Source organism: Parambassis ranga, chromosome 9 (genome assembly GCF_900634625.1).
Source record: "Parambassis ranga chromosome 9, fParRan2.1, whole genome shotgun sequence".
In the NCBI taxonomy this organism is placed as follows: domain Eukaryota; kingdom Metazoa; phylum Chordata; class Actinopteri; family Ambassidae; genus Parambassis; species Parambassis ranga.
In genome coordinates, this window is record NC_041030.1 from 12,964,835 (window position 1) to 12,989,519 (window position 24,685).

The 24,685-nt window shown below is 40.7% G+C and overlaps 3 protein-coding genes across 6 annotated transcripts; 1 reads left to right on the forward strand and 2 right to left on the reverse strand.

The window, feature by feature from the left end:
* Positions 1-521: 521 nt before the first annotated feature.
* On the reverse strand, positions 522-4,973 carry qng1 (Q-nucleotide N-glycosylase 1). The gene is made up of 7 exons (XM_028413480.1): positions 4,909-4,973; positions 3,992-4,188; positions 3,525-3,672; positions 2,786-2,898; positions 2,143-2,286; positions 1,606-1,801; positions 522-1,504 (listed from the first exon to the last, which is right to left on the reverse strand). The coding sequence occupies exons 2-7, from the start codon at positions 4,178-4,180 to the stop codon at positions 1,275-1,277; spliced, it is 1,020 nt and encodes a 339-aa protein (XP_028269281.1). The 5' UTR covers positions 4,181-4,188; positions 4,909-4,973; the 3' UTR covers positions 522-1,274.
* A 489-nt stretch (positions 4,974-5,462) lies between these two features.
* Positions 5,463-17,304, reverse strand: hnrnpk (heterogeneous nuclear ribonucleoprotein K). Its single transcript, XM_028413479.1, has 17 exons — positions 17,230-17,304; positions 16,204-16,277; positions 15,931-16,091; positions 15,394-15,491; positions 15,065-15,121; positions 14,097-14,140; positions 12,525-12,597; positions 12,178-12,291; positions 11,736-11,864; positions 11,259-11,590; positions 10,706-10,753; positions 9,339-9,378; positions 8,540-8,555; positions 8,102-8,134; positions 7,906-7,973; positions 7,346-7,515; positions 5,463-6,270 (listed from the first exon to the last, which is right to left on the reverse strand). The coding sequence occupies exons 3-17, from the start codon at positions 15,986-15,988 to the stop codon at positions 6,240-6,242; spliced, it is 1,311 nt and encodes a 436-aa protein (XP_028269280.1). The 5' UTR covers positions 15,989-16,091; positions 16,204-16,277; positions 17,230-17,304; the 3' UTR covers positions 5,463-6,239.
* A 98-nt stretch (positions 17,305-17,402) lies between these two features.
* On the forward strand, positions 17,403-23,758 carry rmi1 (RMI1, RecQ mediated genome instability 1, homolog (S. cerevisiae)). 4 transcript variants are annotated; one of them, XM_028414236.1, is made up of 9 exons: positions 17,403-17,461; positions 17,798-18,261; positions 19,203-19,313; positions 19,624-19,773; positions 20,589-20,659; positions 20,747-20,870; positions 21,010-21,082; positions 21,173-21,353; positions 21,825-23,758. In XM_028414236.1, exons 2-9 carry the CDS (start codon positions 18,100-18,102, stop codon positions 22,951-22,953), a joined length of 2,001 nt encoding a protein of 666 aa, XP_028270037.1. In that variant the 5' UTR covers positions 17,403-17,461; positions 17,798-18,099; the 3' UTR covers positions 22,954-23,758. The 4 variants fall into 4 exon arrangements, with proteins under 4 accessions (XP_028270037.1, XP_028270036.1, XP_028270039.1 ...); XM_028414235.1 differs by having other exon boundaries at positions 17,443-17,580; XM_028414237.1 differs by lacking the exon at positions 17,403-17,461 and adding an exon at positions 17,529-17,538.
* Positions 23,759-24,685: the final 927 nt, after the last annotated feature.

Genomic DNA, 24,685 nt, shown 5'->3' on the forward strand with positions numbered 1-24,685 from the left:
TATTCAGCTATTTCACTACGCTTAAACTTATAATGAACTATTTCTAGGTCTATTGTCACTATTCAAATGATTCAACGTTTTCTAAAATGAGTGACATTAAAGTGAATGGAGGAGCCTTTTAAACACGTTCAGCTTTGAAAGGCTAAGAGTCTGCGAGGAAGACCAGGAGTGGAATCTTCAGGCAGAGCTACACTACAGGAGCACTGCTGTCACATTTGTTTACTGTTCAAACGGCACCCGAGTCTGACATACTTGGCTAGTTATAACTTTCCTTGCATTTTTTATTTATTTATTAATATAAGGAGAGCAGTAACAGTTTTGGATATCCCATTGTTATCATGGATGCCTTCTCATAGATATACTCTACAGCTGCTAAGCCTTGACACTGTGGTGGCCACCCCTGGACCTCTGTGTCCAGTTTTGTACAGCACCTGGCTGCTCTGTTCAGTGTGTAAAACCGCTGACAAATGCAGAGTACATTTGTGATGGGTGAGTATGGATTTGGCACCTCAGTCGGCCAGTCTTGCACTACTTTTTACTGCTTTTCATACTTTTGGATAAAATTCTTGAAACATTTTTGTCCTGAACTTGATGCCCCTCCATACATCCAGCATTCCCATTTCAGTGAGGCGCACACCAGTCGGCACCAGCTCTCACACTACACACACTAAATTTTATATGTATGCTATTAGATATTCTACAACGCTATAGTAGTGATCCGGTGAAAAAATTAACAATGTTATTTTAGTTTTATTAAGGCTTTGAATTGCTTTAACAATAGTACCTTTTAAGGTAATCACATTTCATGTTAGCTTCTCTGACAGCCAAACTTGTTTTTACTGCCCTAGATTCTTGTTTACTTAACAGTGCACATAATCATTCAAAGGTGAATTCAAATGCTTCAGATAAATGTCGTGCTAGATTGATTACTTTCTGTCTCTTTTTGCACATTCCTGCTGGACATGTTATGTTCTGTATTACTACACATGGCAGGATTTGATGACTTTGTATTACAGTTACAGGTTTGGTAGAAAATGTTCCATATTATCCACAGTAAACATTTGGATTGACTGTGCTACACCCACATACATAAAGAAGCCACATCAAAGCTTCACACCTGTTTACAGCATTACATCACAGCTAGAAAGAAGCCTGTTTGTACATATATATCTGGCACAGAGACATGCTTGGCTTTAGCCCAGGGGAAAGCACCCGCACCAAGAACGCACACTGTGAAGTGCAGCCGACAGTATTCACGGCTGCCAGCCGGCTCATCAGTAGTAAATACAGCGTGTGTGGTGTATGGGAATGTGGGCCATCTCTTTGTGGTGCTGCTTGGCGTACGGCCACAGGTAGAAGTCAATGACTGCGGAGTTGACAATGCATGTCTGTCCGTCTCTCTCCTGCACCAGCTTGCACAGTCGGTCCTTGATCAGCTCCACAGACCAAATCGAACAGCCTCGTATCTCCACCTCTCTCTGGTCACCTGAACCCAGCAGCTCACCTGAGAAAAAAACACACGTGTGACACACACACAGATGAGACTACTGCTTATGATTTCTAAATGAGTGCAAATTCTAAAACACACACACACTTCTGTCTCACCTTTCTTTAATGCCTGCATCAGTGTATCAGAGTATCGCAGCACTCCTAAGTAGACAAGTGCCTGAGGAACTCTGTAGTCAGCAAACATGGTGAGCCAGTCCATGTTGAGGATGTCTCCCTGTCCCCTGGCCTCCATGATGCCCCAGAAATCTGCAACCAGGATCTGAGCTCGCTTGTAAAACGAGATTCTTTTTCCCTTAAACAAGCAGGAGACAGAGACATAATCTCTGTATTTGTTGTTATTTGTTTCTAGATGCCACATCTAGAAACACATATGAAAGTTGTCACACTGCCATTGGCCAGGAGGTGGACCTCTCACATCACAATTTATCATAAGTTCTCCAAATGCATACGTTTACATCAAATTAAACATGTCACCTATGTTTTTAGATGTTTCATATCTTCTCTGTTTACAGTAGGTTAGCCCACAAACAGAATGATTTAATCATTCTGTCATGTGTTTAGCCAACAACATCCAGATCAATTGCATCTTTGTAAGACAATATCTTGCATGCAGGTTCACAGTATACCCACTACCTCATAGACAGCTTCATCCCTGTAGGAAGGAATCTTCTCCACAATGAGCTCCACCATCTTCCGGGCATTGTTTCCGGCCTGGCTGACAAAGCTACGGAAGCTTCCGCCGTGTTCCAGCAGCACACGGCCGCCTTCAGTGAGCACCTGGTCAGAAAGAGTGATGTACATGTACATCACGTTTAACAACAGCGTTGAGTAGAGGTGAAGGGCTGCGAAATTTCAATTTCTACATATAAATGGAATACAGTAGATTTAATAATAACGTTGACCTATGATATATATATTTTTTTACTTGACATAATGCAGAACATCTCGCATGCACAGAAAGCTGCTGCAAGGCAGTTGCAGAAAGGAACCTTTCAATTCACCTACTTACCACTGGAGTCTATTCAGATGATGCACAGTGATTTCACAGGTTTGTCCTTACAATAAAAATCTTTTGTTTAGAGCTATGTAACTGGTAAGAAAGCTGCCTTGAGTCAAGTGCCACATAATTACACTTTAGTGTAGAAAGTAGAAATCCACACATGCAACATTAATTGACTGAAGATGTTACACTAACACAACAATACTGAAAGTGACCTACAGATTAAGTGAATAATTATTTCCATGCTATGACAGCTGCTTTTTATAGGGTAAGAACCTGGTGGCGCTCATGAAGCATTGGCATGGGTGTCTCATTGTCTGATCGGAGGATGTGTCCCAACTCTTCCACACTCATCTGAGAGAAGTACTTTGGATTAGTAATGGGTATACCTGTGGAGAGTGGAGACAAGAGGCAACTAGTGGGGTTTCTCTTTAGACATGAACTGCTGGAGAGAAGGAGGACTCTCAAGGCTACTAAGTTATGAAGTTATAATGTGCTGTAATAACAAGAATATTAACTTCACAGCAGACATTTTTCACAAAAGGCTCAAAAGACATAATTTGTTCTGATCTCATGCTGTCAACCCTTGATATTCACACTCTGGAGCAATGCTACCTGCACTTTTCTGAGAGACTCTCTTGTAATTATAAAGGCCACAGCGACCACACATTGAGAGCACTATTCCATATGAGACATAATTGGTTCATATCCGGAGTCATTCTTGCTAATTATAAATGATGCACAGGCACACGCAGTGCTACAAGCAATTTCCCAGCGGTACAAGTTCAAAGAAAGGGCACATACACAACAACTGGCAAATAACAAAACGACATAGAAGAAAGGAACAAAAAGGGACATCTAAATATACATGTTTTTTTCCTCCAGAGGACCAAAAGGCAAAGACATACTTTAACAATTGTGAGGGCACGATTTAACCTTTACTGCAAACAACTCATAATTCTGACACTACGAATGAAGTCTGTTTAATGCAGGAACATAATGAAGATGTGCTCACCTTCTTCCATGGCCCTGGTGATGGCTGCACATAGAGTCATGTAGCCTGTGTATGTGGTGCCCTTAAAGGTCACCTCACACTGTTGGGTTTCTTTCTCTGGCCAAAAGGAGAAGTTCATGGTGTCTACCACAAACACCCAGTTCAATGCCTGTATTGTTAAAATGCAAAAATTATTAAGATGGAAAAATAGGGAACAAAATGTAAGACAGTCCAATGTCTTTAATGCCTGCACTCAGCATAAATGTAAATACATTTAAATGGTTTAATGTTTTGTATTAGTGTGGTATCTTTTCCAACAAAGGATGGACACATTGTTTTTATTTCTCTGAGGAAAAAATGATGTGGCAGATTTGTTATCACCCTCACCTTATTATCCAGCCACTGTGGCACATGGATTACTACTTATTTACTTATTTATAATATACAAAAATGATTTAGCACTGTGGATGGCCCCTGGCCAAACTCCCCTGGTCAGAGGTGGGTGGTGGAGCCAATGGGTTTGCCTTCTTCCAACCACTTGCGGTCAGATCGTCACTGTGTCGGAGAGCGTAGAGCATCTCTGCCACCTTCTGCACACCATCGTCCTCTACAAACACATCCCGACTCCGCTCTGCTATGAACTGGCCAGACTCTCTGGGAAACAGTGGTGTCTCCATGGTAGAAACTGTATGGAGCAGAAACACAACTACAACATCCCATGTGGGCATAGGAACATGCATAAACATGCACACAACCCCACAATATGTTCTGACTTCTGACTAATGTAGAGTAAAACTTTTTCCAAAAGAAACAAGTGTCGATATGTAAGACTGTATATAAATGGTTAATTACAGGGTCATAAGGCTATTTTAAAGATTATCCCCTAATTTTACTGTGCAAGTCCAAAAACAAACGCTGAAACAAGACCTTATTATGTGGGCACTTCATAGAAATAAATAGATATATAAACAGGTCAACATACAAGAGCAAACTGAGCAATTAACAATTGTTAATCGAGTTTTTCGAGTTTCCAACGTCTGTGTTATTGATCATGATGACGCACAAAGCTGGTACTTTACTAAATAAAGTCCATTGTCAATGCTCTCGCTTTGGTAACTTTACCCCCAAACACGCGCTCAAACATGCTTCAGCTGTTTTTTGTTTTTGTAAACACCTGAAGTAGTCAGCAGAGCAGCTACATTAATTAGTCCTTAAGTCTCATTGAAAAGTGGAGGAGCAAAGTGCAGGTAAAACGTGATAGAACCTTCACGTTAGTCGCTGACTACAATAGACACTTTCTATGTGTCTTTCAGCACCAAAAAAATGCAGTTTTCTATCATGTAATATCGTTAAGCTCGGCAAAAACGATGTATTCATTTGAAACCCAGCGATATTTTTCACTCACCAAACACTGTACGGGTAGTATTTCTATAAACTCGTGCGGTTGTTTTCACTACCGGTTTCCACCTATTGTCCAATCGGAGACGTGCCTGCTGCTGCGTCACCGGCTGATAAACCAATCGCAAAACGTCGAGAGGAAACCGGAACAACGTATTAAAAAAATAATTACGTTTCGTGTGTAGCGGAACAAATGTTTGACAGACACATGCGGTAAAAACCAAATATGTTTAGGGCTGAGCTACATCAGAGTAATTTTTCACCCTGTACCACAGTAAATCAAGGCAGGGTCCAGGTTATAATCTGTAGATATTTCCTTTAGTGTTTTTTTACTGCTCTCTTGATTCTATAGATTTTTGTATATGGAAATAATAATTGTCCAATTTAGAATACAGTGTACAGGCATACATAGAGTGAACATAAAACATCATCTTAGATTTAGTATACATAAATATCTACCACCTAAACCTTAACTTTTTATAATAACACATTTTATCAGCAAAAATCTGCCAGGTGCAGAATCACGTTTTGACTGGCACACTCATTAAACATTCAAAATAGTTCAGTAAAAAGTGGCATGATCTTTTATTCATCACATGATTTGACAATGTGAATTCTACAGCATGGAGAGCAAACAAGAAAATAACAGGGACAAAATAGTTAAATTCAGCATTATTTGTCAAATCTCCAATAAAACGCTTAAACAAATTTCTAGCTATAGTTTCTGTGAGGGGTTACTCAAATTTTTCATCACACAGCCATAATAATCATACAAATTAGACTGTCCTGAATCTGCTGTGTTTACAATTCCAAAATTTAAACATCCCAAAACCCATTATACAGGGTAAAATTCCCAACAACTCTTAAAAAGAAAGAAAAACAAAATCAAATGTAGCTTACATTCTGCATGTTGCACAGAGTGGTAATGTGGTATAACTGTGTGAGGAGACTGAAGGCAGAAAGCACACCAACCCACACACTGACATGCGCGCATACACACAGGACAAATTTACACAGCAACAAACTTGTACATAAAAACAAAACCATCAAAAAATAAAGGTTATGTTTGTTTCTGTCTGCAAGAAGTATGAAGGATATTTTGATATATGTGTTAGAAAAGAAGCAACACGTATCTGATAGACTAATGGACTACACTCTTAGAAGACATCTAAATTTCTTTATGCACAGGAATGTTGGACACTTCATTTAAAAAATACAAAAATAAAATTCAAAAAAAGACACCCACAATCCAGAATAGTCTGAAGGGGATGTGTTGGACAGGGGTAGAAAGGTTGAGGAGGGGCAATCTGAGTCTGCTTCAATCTGAGCCTCCTGGGTCTACAGCAAATGACCAGAGTACTGCTTCACACTGAAATAAAAAGAATAAAAAAAAATAAACAAAATGCACAAGAAGAAAAAACAATTTACAAGCCATCGACAGTGCAAATATATAGCTATGCAATTATGGGACAACAAAGCCTTGGGAGAAGGAGGATGGGGAGAGACAGACAGCATGTAAGAGAGACAGGCAGAGACGGGCTAAGATGTGACAAGTGGCTGAGGGAAAGCAAGAAAGAGGGGGAGAAAAAAAGAGGGGTGTGGTTAGCCCTTGTGTCCAAGCAGGTGCAGCACACTGAAGGGGGAGGAAGGAAGGAAGAGGGAGGCAGGGTTAGTTACCATGGCAACACTACACTACTCATGAGACAGGGCAGCAGGTCTACCGCTGTATTAGCATTCGGGCAAAGCTCGGATAGCATCAAAAAGGAAGTAGTGTGTATTATACGTGCCTACTGGTTGCCAAGGAAGACAGAAGAGGAGGAGCCTGTGCTATTTGGCAGACTGTGATTTGTTGTCGGTTGATCTAACTAAAAACAACAAAATCACTAGTCTTCCACACAGCAGCAGCCAGGGGAAGAATCAATCCACTCCCTGCTTCACAGTGAAACGGCTTAGATGGCAAATAGACATTCCATTTTTCCCCCTTCTACCAATCATATTCAGCGGACAAATGTGACAGTCAAAGAAACATGTCAATCACATTGACCTTTTTAAATGCAATACATACAACTATTGGTTTGCCTACACCTTCACAGCCATTTCATGTAAGAGGAAGGTTTGAACAAGTTGCAGGTTGCATGGGGAAGAAAGGAAGGGGGTTAGTGAAGAAGAGACAGCAGGCAACAGAATTGCATAACCTCACAAAAAGTGGGCAAACTAGTATTAGGTTGCATTTCTTTCTATGGTTTAAAAAGGTAAATATAATAAGCATTTTAAGTACTTTTCAGCAGACAGCAGGTTTTTAATCGTAGAGAACAAATCACAACCATATTTAGTTATCACATTAATGAACTTAAGAGGTACAATTTCCAGATAGTGATTAACTACACCTAGAACATAAATATATAGATGTTTCTTTGTAATGTACAGATCATACTGAAACTTGCCTGTTCTGTAGAAGGTACTGGGCATTCTGGATCTGATCCTGGGTACCAATAATGGTAATGATTCTGTCCTCAGAACCTTCCAGTGGTTCATCAATCTTGATGGAGGCTCCAGACTCATGGCGGATCTGTTTGATCCGCTGACCTCCCTTACCAATGATGGAGCCGGCCAGCTGTTAGTGGGGCACCACGAGGAAAACAAGGATGAAAAAAAAAAAAAAAACACAAACACACAGAAGGTGGCAGAGAAACATTCCAGGCGACAGAGAACCACATGGGTATGGGAAATAAATGCATACAATTATATATTTAAAGTACTGAAAGGCTACTATAACTGTCTCTAGTATGGGTGGAGGTGAAAAAGTCAATGTGTGGAAAATGGCACGACTTCTCAACAGCAAGAATACTGTACTAGCCACTGAGCTCACTCAACATGGCATGCCTGACTACGGTACATGTCATTCAAATGGTCATGTATAGTAACATGGAGTTTAAAGCCCAGTCATGTTATGGACTTATGAATGAAAAATGGGTCCTTCCTTTGGTGTGTGTCATTTACTCACGTCTTTAGGGATGGTCACTTGTGTGGTGATGACAGGGCCACCCATGTCATTGTAGGAGCCACGTCCACCTGTTGGAAAGCAGGAGGGGACAAAACTAAAGCACGCAAGTAGAAATGAATACTCGGCTGCCAACATGATCACACATCTCTGCATTTTCTTCCTTGAAATCACTGGGATTTATACGGCAAGTACTCACCTGACGGGTAGCTATCCCAGGAGGAACTGTTGTCTGAGCAGGCAAGAAACAAGAATTAACAGACAAAGAAAACTATATATTTTTATGGCATTTGTAAAGGAAAAAAAAAAAAGGTAAAACGTTACAGGTTACATGTATTAAAAGGCTCCTCTGAAGGAACACACTTAACTCTGCACACAAATCCTTAAAATCTACTGTCAACAGGTATAATATAAAATGTCATCTAAAGTTTAAATTAAAAGCACAGTATTTGTTGAAAGAATATTGCAGCTGACATTAACATGCCTGGGATAGGCCAGTTTACTCCTGAACAAATCTTGTCATCATGTCAATGACAATACCTGACACTGTTATAATGAAATAACTGAGGCCTGTATTCTTATAAGACATCAACACTATTGTAAGCACATCAAAATGTCAAAAAGGCTTAGCACTTACCATATCCTCCGCCGCTCTGTAAAAAGCAAAAAGAAATACGGCAGGGTTAGATAAAGTAGAACCGATTTCTTCCGTCATTTTAAAGATCTCGTGTAAATGTATGGAGACTGCAGCAGCCTCATCCATGAGTAGACTCAACTAAAAGCCACCCAGTTTTCATCCATAAAACAGACTCCTCCTCCTTTCCTCCCTCCCCCCTTCCCGTCTCTCCTTGCATCTCCATCAGCCCCCATTTTCAGCTGCTATTCAGCTGCTGTTGTCACCAGGGCAACAAGCAATTCAAAAAGCTGTTGCTGAGCAACGGCAGGCAGTATCCTGCCAGCTCTCAGAGAGGGAGAGAGAAAGAAGGAGAGAGAGACCTTCCAGTCTGTCAACAAAGCGTTATTAGTGCTTAGCAACCAACCATGGCCACCCCCACCCTCCCCACCCCCAACATCCTCCCTCTCTTTGCAGGAAAAACAGGCTGGCCGTGAAAAGTACACAGTAAGAGGGCAATTATAGCTGATTATTATGGGGTGTCTCCGGCTGTGGTGATTATGGTCATTTGGTGGGATGGTTTACACCATGCCAAAACTAGCTTGGATCCAAGGCCAGGTCTCAGATGAGTGTATGCATACGCATGTGCAAGAGGAACTAGCTATGGTTGCATTGTCAATAAACTACTATTGTCATAACAGGACAATGGACAATCACAGCATATTGTCTAGTACTAGGACCAACCCAAATGCTAGCCTGAGGCACTGGCACCCAATGAGACGCTAGTACCAGAGCTGCATGCATTTAGCAAAGGGTCACTAACCATGTTATCGCTATAGCGATCCGGTCTGCCTCTTCTGTCACTGGTGATGGGAAGGGGGGCAGAGATGGGAAAAAGAGTGAGAGAGAAAGAAAAAAAAAGCAAGAAAAAGAGAGAGAGACGTGGGATGGGGTGGAGAGAAATAGAAAATGCTTAGAAAAAATGCTTGACAACATTCCAAACAAAATTTCTGGTCTAGGTCAAACTGCACACACACGCTGAGCAAGATTACAGTATAAACACATTTCCTCTCAGCCATCTTCCCACACAGTAACAGGAACAGCTCTGACAGTGTTATGGTGAGAGGAGTGACAGGTGGTGGTGATGATGATCAGCGCCAAGGGCTGCTGCTCCCTCCCCCTCCACGACTAAGCGCAAATAAAGGAATTAGCTGAAAAAATGTGTTGATTTACTTGGTACTTTTGCTGGTCCTAATGAACATGCATGTATGGATATTAATACCATGTTACACTACAGTCTAAATGCACCTAAGACTTTGCTTTTCTTTTGTAGTCATGTAAGGGTAAAAATTAACTTGTCACAAGAAGCCTGGTCACCGCCACCCCAATCAGGCTAGTAAATGTTGGTAAACATTTCCCTTATCATACAGATGTGGAGTACTAGGACTAAACTTAGGATGTTTCATAATAAGTGGGTTGAAGTTATGGAAGTATGTTGATTATGTTTTGTTCATATGAAAAAAATGCATCTCAGAAATCTTCTGTCTCTAATTACAGGGCAGCTTGAGAAAGCATGTCATTCCTCAGCAGTCTCAAGTGACAAATGTCAGCTTCACATCAGCATATGACCCTTACACAAACACACCACCACCACCACCACCACCACCACCACCACAAATACATTCTCTCACACCTGGGAAATGTGGAGTGAACAGCAGACAGGATAGGTTGCTAACACAGGAAAAAGGCTGTCATACAACAACAAACTAGCACAATGGATGCAAGTATTGGAAGTTAAGGGTATAACAAGAGGGCGAAAAATGTAGGAGGGTTAGTTGTTTACAGGTTATCACAAAAAGTAAATACCAGACATATTTAATAATAGTACAAAAGGAAAATAAGGTAGGTATAGGGATACCTCAACACATATTTTAATAATCTGTTGCCAAATCATTTGTCACTTTGTTTTTTTAAATGTTATAAGTTATACTGAACACCTATCAGCAATGGTAAACCCAAACAAAAGACCACAGGGTGAAATGGGAAACATCACCCAATGGTATCAATTTTTGGTTCAGTAAATGATGTAGATTACAGCAAGTGCAGGTAATACAAAATGAGAAACATGTCAAAGTATCCCTGTTAAGATTAGTTGGGAGGTTTAGTCAGCCTTTTGGAACAGAAACTTACTTTGACCTTTCATCTGAGCCACGGTACGAGTCATAGTAACGATCATCTCTGTGGGCAAGATGAAGATGGGAAAAGGAAACAAAAACACACCCAGACATACAGTGATGAGCACATATGTGTAATGAAATGGTAACCATGAAGATACTGTTCAAAGAGTGACACTGCATTACATGCAGAATACATCCAATACAAAACATGTAAATCAAATCTGGTGAATCTGTGCCCAGACAGCCCCCATAGTATGACTAGACTTTATATAGGGGATTCAGGAAAAGGAAAGGGGGGACAGAAAAAAAAATAAAGTGATGTAGAATAGGTTTCAAATATCAAACACTCACGAGATTAACAGGAGATAAAGGACTCTCAAGGTAAAACCGTTCAATCATTTAACACTACAGAAGTAGTATGTCAAACTTGTCTGTATTAGTTATAGAGCTGGAATATTTCCATTAAAGCAAACTCAATAAAATAGGACATGACTTGTGACAAGACATTTGTGCAAAAAAAAAAAATGAGAAAAGAGAAAAATATACCCCTTGTGCTTATATCTTACCCTCCTCTGTGTGGGCGCCCCATAGGCATGTTGTGTCCACGGCCACTACCCCTGCCAACCCTGCTTGGGTGGGGTGGGGGAGGACCTCGGCGGGGGCTCATTTCATCATAGTCCCGACGGGAGGGGGGCATTGGCCCCCGTCCCCCTCTGCTTGAAGGCATTCGGTCAAACCCACGCTCTCCACCGCTGGACCTGCCTGCACGCATGGGGTAGCCTCCCATAAGCCTGCGACCACCCCCCCTCTCCTCAAACATCATGGTAAAACCACCATATTCATACGTTTCGTCATAGAAGTTAGGGTCATAGGGCTGTGTGCGTCCTTTTATGGGAGCCTAAAAAACATAACAATAAAAACGTGGATGACATTAAGACTACGCAAGAATATGAAATGCATCATATTAAAACAATATTTGTATTGCAAGGAATCACATGCAGACATTCACAGAAGCTTTCCAAACACTGTAAAAAGATTCTTACTTCAGAAATGAGCTCCAGCATCGTCTTGATACACTCTACCACCCTCTCCGTTTTACCACCAACAAGCACTACGCGGTCTGTCGACTGGGGACAACACTCTTGAAACAGCTTGATGCTAGTTTTTGTGTTCTAGAGACACACAGACACAAGCGCACATGAGTGGACAAAGAAAAAGGGAAGGCTACTACACAATAAAATGGCTTACTGAACCACAGAAGAACAGACTACAAGCATTTCATCACTCCTACATATTTTTGATATGATAATGCCTGAGAAGGGACATCCACTATGCACTACATAGTATGTGTGTACAATAAACAAACAATATAGAACTGTAGACTCCAATATGACTTGCATTATGTCTGGGTATCTATTTAGTATACTATTGTTGTAAAAGCTTTAGGTACAGAAAACACAACACACATCTCCTGATTGGATATACCTCTCGGAGCTCCTTGATCTTGGCTCCCTTTACCCCAATGATTGAGCCAGCCAGACTCTGGTGGATCAGCAGACGCAGCTCACAGTCAAAATCCATGCCATTGTATTGCTGGTACTGTGGGGAACATTTAGCACATTGCTGCTATTAGGCAACTTTATCCCCTCAAAGAGTCAGGTAGCTGACAGACTGGCATCATTACCATATGCATGCCCATATATTTTTACTTTAAACACAATCAATGTAGAATTCTTTTAACTTTACACACTCCAGCTACAAAACAGCAATAACATTCAGTAAATGTAGGGTACATACATTTATAAATGAGATTCAGACACTAGAGTACTAACCTCCTCTAATGTTGGGATAATCTTCAGCAGGATTTCTCCAACGGTCTCAATGTCAGCACTGATGCTCAAGATGCTTCATATTTCATCCACCAATGACAAAACAAAGCACGGCCAAACAGAGAGGGTGGGGTTGGGGTGCCCGCAAGGCGTCCCAGAAGGGAGGGAACAACATATCAGAACATAGAATTCATAAAATACTTTTTTAACCTTAGAAAAAACAGTCAATCCCCATTAAAAACCCCCTACCGAGACTGATATGTTTAGATTAAATGTTAAGGTCCAGTGCCTTTTAACTTTTACATGCTAGGTGACTCAAATTTGCACTGTAGCTGGTAATAAGCTGGCACCCACATAATGCAACGAAAAGAAAACAGCCTTTGTCCAGAGAAAAGGAAGTAAAGAGACAAAATTAAAAAGGACCCAAAGAAAAGTGACTGCATTTGGTGACCACTGAAAGGGCAAGACGGGTAAGGTGAATTTTGAGGAGAATCTAGCAGGAGTAAGCACCAATAGTGCCAGAGAGATCTAAAAGTCTTGAAGCAGTTTAGTGGATGCATACCACAATGACACCAATATGGTGATCAACATAACTTAAAAGACCAGAGAAGACCAAGAAGGTCTTCTGTCCCCCTTTTTTTCATTATTTGCAAAATGCCCCATATTTACTTTGCATGGACAATAAATTTGTTTCTTAATTTGCTAAACTAGTTCAAACGTTTGTTGTCTGCACCCACCTAGTGCCAGAAAAAAAACGAGTTTACTGATGAGGAAAAATTGAGCACAGGTTGTTTATGGAAGCAGAATGGTAGGAGGTTGAGGACTAGTAACGGAGCGGATTATGCCATGGTAAATGAAGACTGGCACTGCTCAAGTTGATGCTTTTTAAAGGGAATGGTATAAGCAACAAATATAAAACCAAAGAACGCAAAGATGTGGGGGACAGGGATTTATCATCTACTTTCAATAGCTCCAGCAGTCATCAACCAAGTTCAGATGAAGCAGAAGACAGGAAAGGAATAACACACACACCACACTTGTATCTTAGCTTGCCTTTTAGGTTTTAGAAGGGATGGACAATCTGAGTCTCAGAGTAAGGAGGGCATTACAGGGAAAGAATGGGATGGCGAAAAGCAAGTGAGCTTATGAAACTAACAAAACAAGAACACCAGTATATCCACTCTGAGGGGGGAGGGAAGTGAAAACGCGGAAGAGAGGATAGATGATCATTAAAATTAAAATAAAAAAAACACGGACATATTGCACAGATTATAGCAAAGATTTAAAAAGACAGTGGCAGGTAGTGGAAAAAAAAACCCTGACAACACCAGCCTATGTTTAAATGCTGACGTGACTTTAAATGGCATATAAGGATGTTCACATGGCTTTTACAGGCTCAACAGGCAGATTTGGACATGAACGCATTTAGGCATTTGACTCAGGCTAATAAACTGTGAGAACAGGTAGATTAAAATACAGTGACTTGACAGAGGCAGGATGACTATTTATTATTCATTTCTTCTTGTTTGTTTGACCTGTAGTCAGGCAGTGAGAGGGAGGAGCTTAGGGACATACCGCTCAGGCCCACTGCTGTCTGGGACTGACACACTGGCATTGTACTGGGCGTGGCATGGGCAGGGGCCAGGGCCATTCGAGCACAGATGTCAATCAAGTAAGGCGCCCATTTAAGGACAGGGCACGATTATGGGCAGGGCCAACCGGGGTGTCAGGTGGGCGGGCGCAGGAGGGGCCATCCAGAACATGGGCAACAGAGGAGGAAGTGGGCAAAAAAGTAAACAGTACAATAATAAACAAGGGAAAGGGAAGAGGGAAGAGGAATACATTTTTAATATACAGGCTCTATATTGTTCAAACGTGACTTCATTTTGATTCTCTCAGAGATTGATTTGTCAAAGAGAGAAAAGGAAAAAAGGTGACATTGGAAAATGGGTTATGGCATATTAAGAACATGAAAAGTTCAATGCTGGGGAATAAATCAGAGACAGTGAGAAAGAAGGGGAGAACAAATTGTGGAGGGCTAAAAAAAGAGCCAATGACATTGAATTAATAAAAAACTGGCCATTTTGCCTGATAAAATGTTAGCTTGCACTGCAGGTAACCTTATGAACTCTGCACTGTGCCCATAAATATATATTAACAAGAGCATCAGTGCTGATGCAACAGCAGTGTTGCAATAAATTATCATTACGGAGAAACAAATGGTTATGAGATTAGGCTTTAATGCCTAGGGCCAGTTTAGCTGAGACAATAATAATGTCCAAGTAAGATGAAATACTAATCTCAAAGGGTTTGAGAAAAGGTCTCATGAACAGGGCTAATAACCCTGGCATCAACTAACCATACTCCTTAGTTATACAGAAAAAATACCAATGCCATAAAATGTTTTCATCAGTTATCAGGGGTAAATATAGAGAGATACTGTGTTATAGAGGCTGGGTAGGTTTGACAGGCCAGTGAGAAGAAAAATACAAAATAAAATTCTAAACAAAATAAAACAGGATGCAGAAAATAGATATACTCACGTCTGTACGAAGGGCTTTGATGTTTTTGCCACCTTTCCCAATTACTGCTCCTGCATTCTGGAATAGATACATATGAAAATGTTACTATAATAGATAAAACGTGCATCTGGCAGTGACATAAAATTAAACTGTGAATACCTGTAATAAATGTGGACATAAATTATTCAAAGGGCAGAAATGTGATCATTTGTGACATGAATTGTAACATTTAAAAAAAAAAGCATAAAACTGCTATCTTACTGAAGGGGTGCCAAAAGAACAAGAAAAATTTTTACAAATAATCACGAGGGTACTACATGAAAAGTGAAATGAAAGGGAAGCTGATTTACTTTGCTCTGCAGGAGGATGCGAAGCTCTACCATCTCATCCGAGTTCCTGGAGCGCTTGAATGATTTCTGCTCATCTGCATCCTCAGCGGGGCGCTTACCTGCCATAAAGAGATAAAAACACATCCTGACAACTCTGCACACACAACCTTTAACAAGATAAAATTAAATAATCAAAAAGACAACAACAAGTGAATCTAAGAATCACACATCTTTCATCAACACATCCTTTATAAACACTGTTTACATACTGTAGGCTGAATATACACACACATCAGTGTGCCAATGTTTTATAACATATCGCTAAATTAGTGCCTATTAGGATTCTAAAGTGACCACACATTTGCTATTAGTGAATGAAACAGAAATGAATGACAGAAACATGAATACAGGCATCTTGCACTAATCTAGTAATTTGGAATAATCACTACAAAAGCACCGGCATTGCTGTTTATGTACAAAAATAGTTCAACATGCCAATAAATAGATGTATTTTAACAACAGTACCAAAAATATACTACGTTGTAAGAAGCTTTTTACCATTAGTCTCTGTGTTGCTGAATGAGGTCTCTTCCTGCTGATCAATTTCTGAGTCCATGGTTGTCTGATAGATGAAAAGCGGTGAGCACCTTGGTCTTGGATACAGATGGCAGAGGCAGGCAGAGAGAAGCACAGAACTGGCCCCTGTGAGCTGAGGTTGTCTGTTGGCATTGTAAATGCAGAAAATGAGAAAATTCAGGATATGTGGTGGAGATCTGAGTACTCAAGAACAGGAGTTTGAAAAGAAGAAACTGGCAGCAAGCCGGGACTCACCGATATTTATTACAGAGACAAGGGCGTGTTGATAGGCGGACCTTAATAGGAAAGGACCAAACAACTCCTGCGACCTGTCGAGGAGGAGAGGCTACTTTATATACTGAAATAAAACCACACGAAAAAGGCTGTGCTGGGAATATGTTGTATGTTTACATCTCAATTAGGTTCTATGATTGAATCTCCGTGTCGCCCTAAAGCTTAGCCTGTGAGTGCCCAGCGACTCATCACTGATCATTGTTATTTGAAAGTTACACTAATCTAATGCTACATATCGAAAAATCAAAATAACAAATTAGATTATTTAGCTGGAGAACGAATAGAGCATTACGCAATATTTCGGAGTGAAGGAAGAGACCAGCAATGGGGAGATGAGTTAATCAATCGACGCGATTAACGTCCTCATTAAATTCGAGGAGACAGACATTGTGAATCACCCCGATAATCACCAAAAGACTCGACAACTTCGCCAATTTTAGGCGACAGGCAGATTTTTGGGCCACAATACAAATTCAGTAGTTAAATGATTCTATTGAAAAACCGAAAGAGAGCTAGGTCAAGCTAACTTAGCGACCGCTGACTAAGCTGGTAGTGCGTGTTAGCTACCAGCGTTGCTAACATTAACCACAGCTGAAGCTGGAGGGAAATGTGTTAGCTCATTTGCATATATTTCAACAAATGTTCCATGCACTGTTTTCAGACACTTACCTGGTTTCGTATGGTGTACGCTATGTCATTTATCTAAAAGGAGTGTTTCTACAGAACGTTACAAATGGACCAACACCAAGACAACCTCGAGCCACTAAAGCTAGCGGCTAGCCCATTTCGCCATGTTGCTATAATTTCGTTGAAGCACGAATGTGGTTAGCTAGGCCAGCTAGCTGTGCAGCGATGCACTCGAGGCAACAACAAGCAACTACTGAAGTTATAAATTTTCAAACACATATTTTTAGAGTGCCGCTTCATTTCATCTACAATGGGATGCAAATAAATTAGAACAATGACAAAAACATCGTCAAAACAAACCTGCAGTGCAAACACCTCGCTCGTCCCCCTTCCTTCTCTACCGAACCTCAAACTATACAAGCTGAACTACTGTGTGTTCATTGGTTGAACAGAAAGCGAATCAACCACACAAACATTACAATTGGCTGCAGAAGACATCAATCATGAGAATTGAGGGCGTTTCTTTGCTCCCCCACTTCCGGGTACGGCTCCGCAATTTACTCTACTAGTTCGAGTTATTCCTGTTGGCAAGGTTTGTTTTGCAATGCTGAAGTGAATGTTTTGAATACTGTAAGCTGCAGCTGCTTTGTTTAAGATCCCATGTTGTGGGTAAAAGTTCTTCTCTTCTTGTTGTATGGACATAAAGCTAAGGTACTGTAGCATCATTGTGGCTAATTCATTAAGTTGTGTTAGTTAACTTTTGGCGCCTTAGCGACTTTACAAAACACTTTATGACATATCCCGGCTTCTCGGGCCCCCTGTGTCATAACACTCCTTAACCTTAATACTTAGATAATCTGGTTTTGTAATTCGCGTGCTATTACTGTCAGCATTTCCAACTCAGTCTTTGTTTCTTTCTCCTTCACAGTGTTCATATCTGCTCAACTGCTGCGAGAGATAAGTTTCTTGTTGAGAAATGGCAAGAAGTGGTCAGGAGGGTTTACTAAAGGACGATGCCCCCTTACCATCAAAAAACCTTTAAGCTCAGGGATTTCAATGCCATAATATGTCAGGCATGCAACAAACTGGAATTGTTTTCTTAATTTACCACTAAATTCAACTAGTTTTGACATAAAATCTACAAAGAGCTAGTGTGGCTGTATCATAGCAGATAATTGTAAAGAAAATAGCAGGTAGTGGCTTAAGGTTGAATACACAAAGAGGAAGAGGATGGCTCCTGAGATTCAGTCAGTGGTACAGACTACCCAAGCCTGGCTGCAGTCCACCTGGCATGTTCAGGTGCCCTTTGCCTGGCTTGAAGCCTGTGTGCAGTGGCTCCGTGAAGAGGCTGGAGGACCAGCTCATCTGTCACAGCAGCAAATTAACCAGCAGGTACACAGGGTGTGAATGATAGACATTTTTATGGTCTCCTTGGTTCTACAGTCTCACTTCAAGAGCTTAGATATTATCCTATGACCTACAGTACGTGTGAGTCACATGATTAAACAAGGATGGAAAACAAATGACAGTTTGCTTAAAATAGTTTCTACCACTCCAAGGAATAACCCAAATTAAATTGAATAATGTCATGGACATTCCAGTATATTTGAAGCATGCCTATTTGTCAATCCCTGCACAAATATGCAAACAAACAAAAAACAAAAATGCTCAAGACCATGTGTATCTCCGTTACTGTCAGCTGAGAACAAGATCATCTCATACGAGAGTAGGTAATGATCAGCTAAAGTGGGCGACTGAAGAGTAAAAGAACACCTCCTGGTCTGACAAATCCTCGTTTCTGTTGCGACATGCTGATAGCAGGGCAAAAATTTTGTGTAAACAGCATGAATCCATCCTGCTTGGTGTCAGCTGTACCAGCTGGTGGTGGCGTCATGTGGGGTATGTTTTCTTGCATTGACGCATCATTTGTACGCCACAGTGTACCGAAATATTGTTGCTGAACAGCTGTGTCCCTGCATGGCCAAAGTCTATCTTTTTTCAAATAGATACTTGAGGAGGATAATGCTTCATTTTTCATCTCCTCCCTGTTCCTAGCAGTTCATACAAGTGGCCCACATGGTCCCAAGGGTCTTTTTGACTAATAATGAATACCAACCATATCGTAAAGAGGATGGAAAAAAACTGCTGGGTCTTGATGACACAACTTAGTCCTAGACCTCAGAATCTATGTAAAATGTATATGTATTTCTAATCAAAATTTTCACTTGTAAGATAGCTAATCATTTCCTGAAGACAAATTTAACTGCTTATTTATCATGTCACAGAATTTACAGTATCAGAAAAATTACAGTAGAAAATTTCTTAAATTTTAGGTGCTGGACCAGTGGCTGCTGACAGACCTGAGAGACTTGGACTTCGCTGTTCTCCCTGAAGGCCTCGCACAGGCTCAGAAGACTGAGCTCAGTGGCAATTTTTGTGTTCAGGTACACATTTGTCGATCAAATATAAATATATAAGACATGTTAATCACATTTTCAGCATTGTGTTTTTGTAATACAGAATAGAGTAATTGGTGTATAGACAGAATCCTTATTATAACAAAGCACCACTGGATCTCCACTTCTTCTATATGGTAATTGGAAACCCAGCAGGAACCCTTAGAGACAGATTGTTAGTTAGGTCTTGTAATTCACAATATAATGTACTTATTTTGTTTTAATTGGGTCATAAACTGATTTTAAGTAGATATTATAGTAGAAATTTATATGCAGGCAAAACCTCACTCCGTTTTAGGTTGACTCATTACTGGACATCAGTCAGCCTGCATATGGACAGCTACAGAAGTGGAGGGGCACAGACTGTTCCAACGAAGAGGTGTCTGCTGTCACACAGGCCACCCAGAGGCCCTGGGAAGCCAGACCAAACCGTATGCTGCTGCTTCAGGTCAGAAGCATTTTTTAACTATAGCTGATGTAACACGTCTGCCATGAATTATAACATCACTCCAGTATATTTAACAATAATATTCACCTTAAAATATTCAATATGACTCACTTTCAGTTAAGGCAGCCTTGTTTGTTCTTAGCCTAGAAGTAGTAGTATGCAAAGTTTGGGCAAAGTTAACTATAAAGATGTTTATATAGGAAAAATTCCACTTGTCAAGGACAGAGCTGTTACATTATTTTTTGCTAATAGAAGGGGTTGTGACAGCAGTTATCCCAAGTAAAAATATGATACTGCGTATTTTTCAGTGTTTCCAGTGCTAATCTGAGAACAGGCTTTTTTTCTGTATGTTTGATTTGATAGAATAATAAAGACTTCTGCTTCTCTTCCTTGTTGAATCAAAGTGGACAGGCACAATCAGTGAGAGCATATGAAAGAGTAAATTGCAGGAATATATGACATGGACTGTAATTTTCACCTTAAGTGCTCCATTTTTTTAAGTACAGTGCTGGTGTTGCTTAGAAACGTAGCCATGGATCTTTAAGTTTCTTCACCATTTCTGTGACCATTTTGAGCAAGTCTTATAATTCTAGAAGTCATGGGACGCAACGGCTAAAACTGTGGTGGAATCAGTGCCAAAAGACAGAATAATAAAGCAGATCAGATTAACATAGACCAAGTTCTTTAGCTCCTGGGCAGCCAGCTAATATAAGAAGGCATGGTAGAGCAACAATTTATTTTGTAATGTATCCTCAATATATTTTTTATTTTTTTTTATCTTTTTCATGGTTAAAGAAGTTGCCTCTTTTCTACAGGTGAGTGATGGTGTGCAGAGCTTGGAGGCCATGGAGTATCAGTCTATTCCAGCACTCGGCACAGCACTCAGGTTAGAATTTGATCTGTAAAACATCTATCTGCACAAATAGGGAAAATGAATTAAGAAATACTTTTCACCCCCCCCCCCCCCCCCCAGGCCTGGTGCAAAGCTGCTGTTGCAGGGAAAGATGGTCTGTAGACTTGGTGTATTGCTGTTGGGGCCAACTAACATCAAGATCCTGGGTGGTGAGGTGGAGGACTTGGTGGACAGGAATAACCAGGTAAACCTTAACAATATATCAAATTGAAGAATATTATTTGGAACCAATAACTTGTGGATTGTTGTAATTTACTGTTTAAAAAAATGGTGTGAATAAGATTAAATGACTTTGCAGACTGATTTGTGTACTGCTCTGACAGGGCAGGGTGCTCTGTCGGACACTGGGACTTCCTGAGGAGGAGCAGGAGGAGGGTCAACCTGCACAACAACCAGGTATATTGATAAGAGTTTGTATGTATAGTTGCAACCTCAATTAGTAAACTATGTTTATCACAGTTATGAAGTTACTGTTATAATCCTAAGGTATTCAGGAAGTGGAGCACTTGGAGCTCAATGACACAGAGTTGCTGGCTGGTCTAGAGGCCCAAGAGGTGGTGCCTCAGATTGGACATGTAGACAGTGGCTACGGGACCCTGAGTGAGACCTCCACTCAGTCCTCAAGAAGGTCCCCTGTCAGAAGTCTTGCTTCAACAGCTTCATCTAGGTGGGTAGCTAACAGTGTGATGATCGGCAAATATTGTCTTCTTCAGGAAGCACTTAATACATTCCGTCTATAAGCAAACTACTTCTGTGTGATTGTTGGTGTTGCTGCTTGTATCTTTGCTTGCAACCACTGGCGTAGACACTTCCGCTGAATGAAAAGAAATAATGTTATAGTTTTTAATTATTTACAAAATTCTTTTGAATGCGCTTGGTTTTCATGAGGTGAACAATCACACTGGCATCTGTTTACCCCTCAACAATGATAACATTTACAGACACAGCAATATTCTAACATTAACCCAAATGAGAGCATACCCTGAATAAGATGCTACAATTACCTCAGCCCATTCACAGTGAATCATCTGTTTCCACCTAACTATCCTCGGCATCATCTCCTACACCATCTAACTTCTTGTCTAGTTAAGAAATAAACACAGTCCCTGTGCTATATTAATTAGCCTGTGTTTTTCAGAACTGAAAACTCCACCAACTATTACAGAAGTGGTTTGATCCAGAGCAGCAGGAGTGGTTCAGTCCAAGGCCATCACAATGAACAAGAAGATTCTGACTATACTGACTTCTTACAATCTGATGTGGTTAATCAAGAAATCCAAGATCACAGCATGGCAGACGAAGACTTTCCTGATGATAACTTTGACGATCTTCCCCTGGATGAGTTGGACAGTGTGATTTTTCAGGAAAATCAAAATGTTACTCCACAGTCCGGCACCGGTAACACACCACATACTAACAACATAGTAAACAGAAGTTCTAACAGTCTGGACAGAGCAACAAAAGAGTCTTTGGGCGACTCTGGTTCACAACTTGGACTTAGCAAGAGTAGATCCACCACACAGAAAAGAGACTATCAAGGATGTGTTAGAGAAGCTTCGGGGCAGTCAACCACTGGGACTTCCAAGCCAGTCCTTTCTGAAGCAACAGCAGGTTTAGAGCCACCACATGAAGCAAACATTGTTACTAATGATGAAAACAACTTTATGGATGAAATGATGGACTCTTTTTTTGATGAGGCAGAACAAACTGGGAGGATGGGAGGGGAAGGATATCAGCCTCCTCTTCAACCAGGACCCAGTAAAGACAGAGAAAGCTCTACCTTTAAAACCGAAACTTCAGGCTCCTCCACTGTCCCTGCTGTCACTCTGTCCTCTCCACCCTTTACGTACTTGTGCTTACTGGAGGAGCTGATGTCCAAACCAAAGTTCCACACCACCGAGATTCATGTCAAAGCTTTTATTGTGACTCTCTTGGGTAAACTGAGCAGCAACAATGGTGTTTGGCGTGTCTGTGCGACAATATCAGATGGAACTGGTTACCTGGATGTGGAGTTGTCTAATGAGGTTTTGACAAACTTGCTGGGCTTCTCTGTGGCAGAGAAGGGCATCCTGAAGCGTGACCCAACCCGGAGAGGTGAGCTGGACGCTGGGATGAGGAGGTGCCAGGAAGGGCTCGTAGACATGTGCTGTATTATGACCATTGTGATTGAAGCAGAGGGTAGGAAAGCTGTGGTGACCAAAGCAGACCCCGTCAATGACAAAGTGCTCCAGGAGCTAGAGCAGAGGGTGAGTGCCAGGAAAAAATAAACCCAGAGGTTGAACTGAAGTGGGCGAAAATTAGAAAATTACAGACAGCAGTAAAGTATATTGTTGTACAGCAGGGATGAAAAATTGCTAACCGAAACAGCATTGACTGAGTTGTTGTCTTCCATGCAATGAAGGTATTTTTTTAGGACTGGTGATCAGCCTGCTTCTCTGCATCTGATTTGGAGAGCAGAAGGTGTGAACTGTAGGTCTGATTATCTGAAGGCAGTGTATTGCAATTCATCCCATCTGCTAAATGTGAATGTGACCTTCTGTTATTTGTCATTGGAGGGTTTCTTTCATCTAATAATTGTGCTGTGTTCTGTTTAAAATGCACAAGCAAAGAAAAACATATTAAAGAAGAAAAGATACCACATTAGAGCAGACCGTCCAGAGCTGAGCAGCTCTGTGCAACAACATGAAGAGAAGAGTGAAGCATGTGAGGAGAAGAGGGGGAAGGAGGTTGGGAGGTGTTCATTTTCTGATTGTGGTAATGAATTTGCCAGCCTTTGCATTCATTCAGTACAACCCTTACTTCTGACTGAAAAGTGATTGAATAGCCAAGGGCAGCGTGGGTCTTTAATAAACTCCCTCAGAGGAGAATGAGAGGAAAGGAAGATAAAGGGGAGGCCATGAGCTTCGATTATTTCTGTTCATTACAGAGCCTCGTCTGTGTTTTGGTCTTTGATGAACGCATATACCACAAATTTAATTCTTTGTCTGTATTTACTGTATATTGGTAAAAATTCTCTGCAGCTTTCCATAGTTTTTTATAATCTTTAACTAATAAAACATGTTGCTAAGTTTATCTTTTCATTTCATCTTCAAATGAGTATTGCTTTCTCCAAGATTAGATGAATAACAAGACAATTTCGACTGCTGGACTGTACCTTATTTAATAAATGCACCTTTAGGATGTGCACCGTTTAACCATAATGGTAATTAAAAGTATCTGATCTTGTTCTTGAGAAATCTCTTTCAAAGTTGAGACATGTCAACAATCCATAATATACAAATTACTTTGTGTTATTTCTGATATGTCATATGGTATAATTAGGTGGCATTTTCTCATACTTCAGTGACTTCGATGTGATAATGAGCACAACAGACTGCTGAAGCTACCACAGGGAATGCATGTTGGTAAATGGGAGAGCTTGTGTGTCTCTCAAAATGCACATATGTTATTGTCTTATGCCACTGTGTGCACTTCCATTCAGGTGGTCGGTCTCGGTTCGTTAGGGCTAATCAGGTTGAACGTCTAAATCAGGACCCCGCTATGCATGTTGATAGCCTGTTATGTCCTAATGAAGCTGGATACGGTTGAGGGGTGAGCGAGGAGGGGAGAGAAGCAACCCATAGGGAGATACAAGTGGAATAAATATTGGGTGATAGAGTAAATGAAACAAGAGGAGAGTGCTGTCTCAGTGGGTATGCAAGTGAAACTGCACTTAGTCCTCCCTATACAGTGTAGAATCTCAGCTGCTGTATATTTTTCCTATGCAGCCGGCAGGGAGAAGGAAAAAAATTTGGAAAGATGAAGAAATCAGGGGATCTATGAAGTACTGTTATGCTCAAGGAATAGTGTTCAACAAAAATAGATCAGAACCAGCTGTGTATGATTTGTTGATTTTAGACACAAAGGTACATACATTAAATAAAATACAGTTTTAATTTCAGACTATGGGTGCCCAGCTCTTTCACATCCTTATAAGCAGCTCAAGCAGCCTCTTAACAT

Coding starts and splice junctions, on each gene's coding strand:
- qng1 (XM_028413480.1), bottom strand. CDS start 4,180: ATGGAGACACCACTGTTTCCCAGAGAGTCTGGCCAGTTCATAGCAGAG. Junction 3,673..3,991: donor CACCACCCACCTCTGACCAG/GGGAGTTTGGCC, acceptor TTAACAATACAG/GCATTGAACTGGGTGTTTGT. Junction 2,287..2,785: donor TGCTTCATGAGCGCCACCAG/GTTCTTACCCTA, acceptor CTTTCTGACCAG/GTGCTCACTGAAGGCGGCCG.
- hnrnpk (XM_028413479.1), bottom strand. CDS start 15,988: ATGGACTCAGAAATTGATCAGCAGGAAGAGACCTCATTCAGCAACACA. Junction 15,492..15,930: donor CAGCAACACAGAGACTAATG/GTAAAAAGCTTC, acceptor TCTTTATGGCAG/GTAAGCGCCCCGCTGAGGAT. Junction 6,271..7,345: donor CAGTACCTTCTACAGAACAG/GCAAGTTTCAGT, acceptor TTTTTATTTCAG/TGTGAAGCAGTACTCTGGTC.
- rmi1 (XM_028414236.1), top strand. CDS start 18,100: ATGGCTCCTGAGATTCAGTCAGTGGTACAGACTACCCAAGCCTGGCTG. Junction 19,774..20,588: donor ACCGTATGCTGCTGCTTCAG/GTCAGAAGCATT, acceptor TCTTTTCTACAG/GTGAGTGATGGTGTGCAGAG. Junction 20,660..20,746: donor GCACTCGGCACAGCACTCAG/GTTAGAATTTGA, acceptor CCCCCCCCCCAG/GCCTGGTGCAAAGCTGCTGT.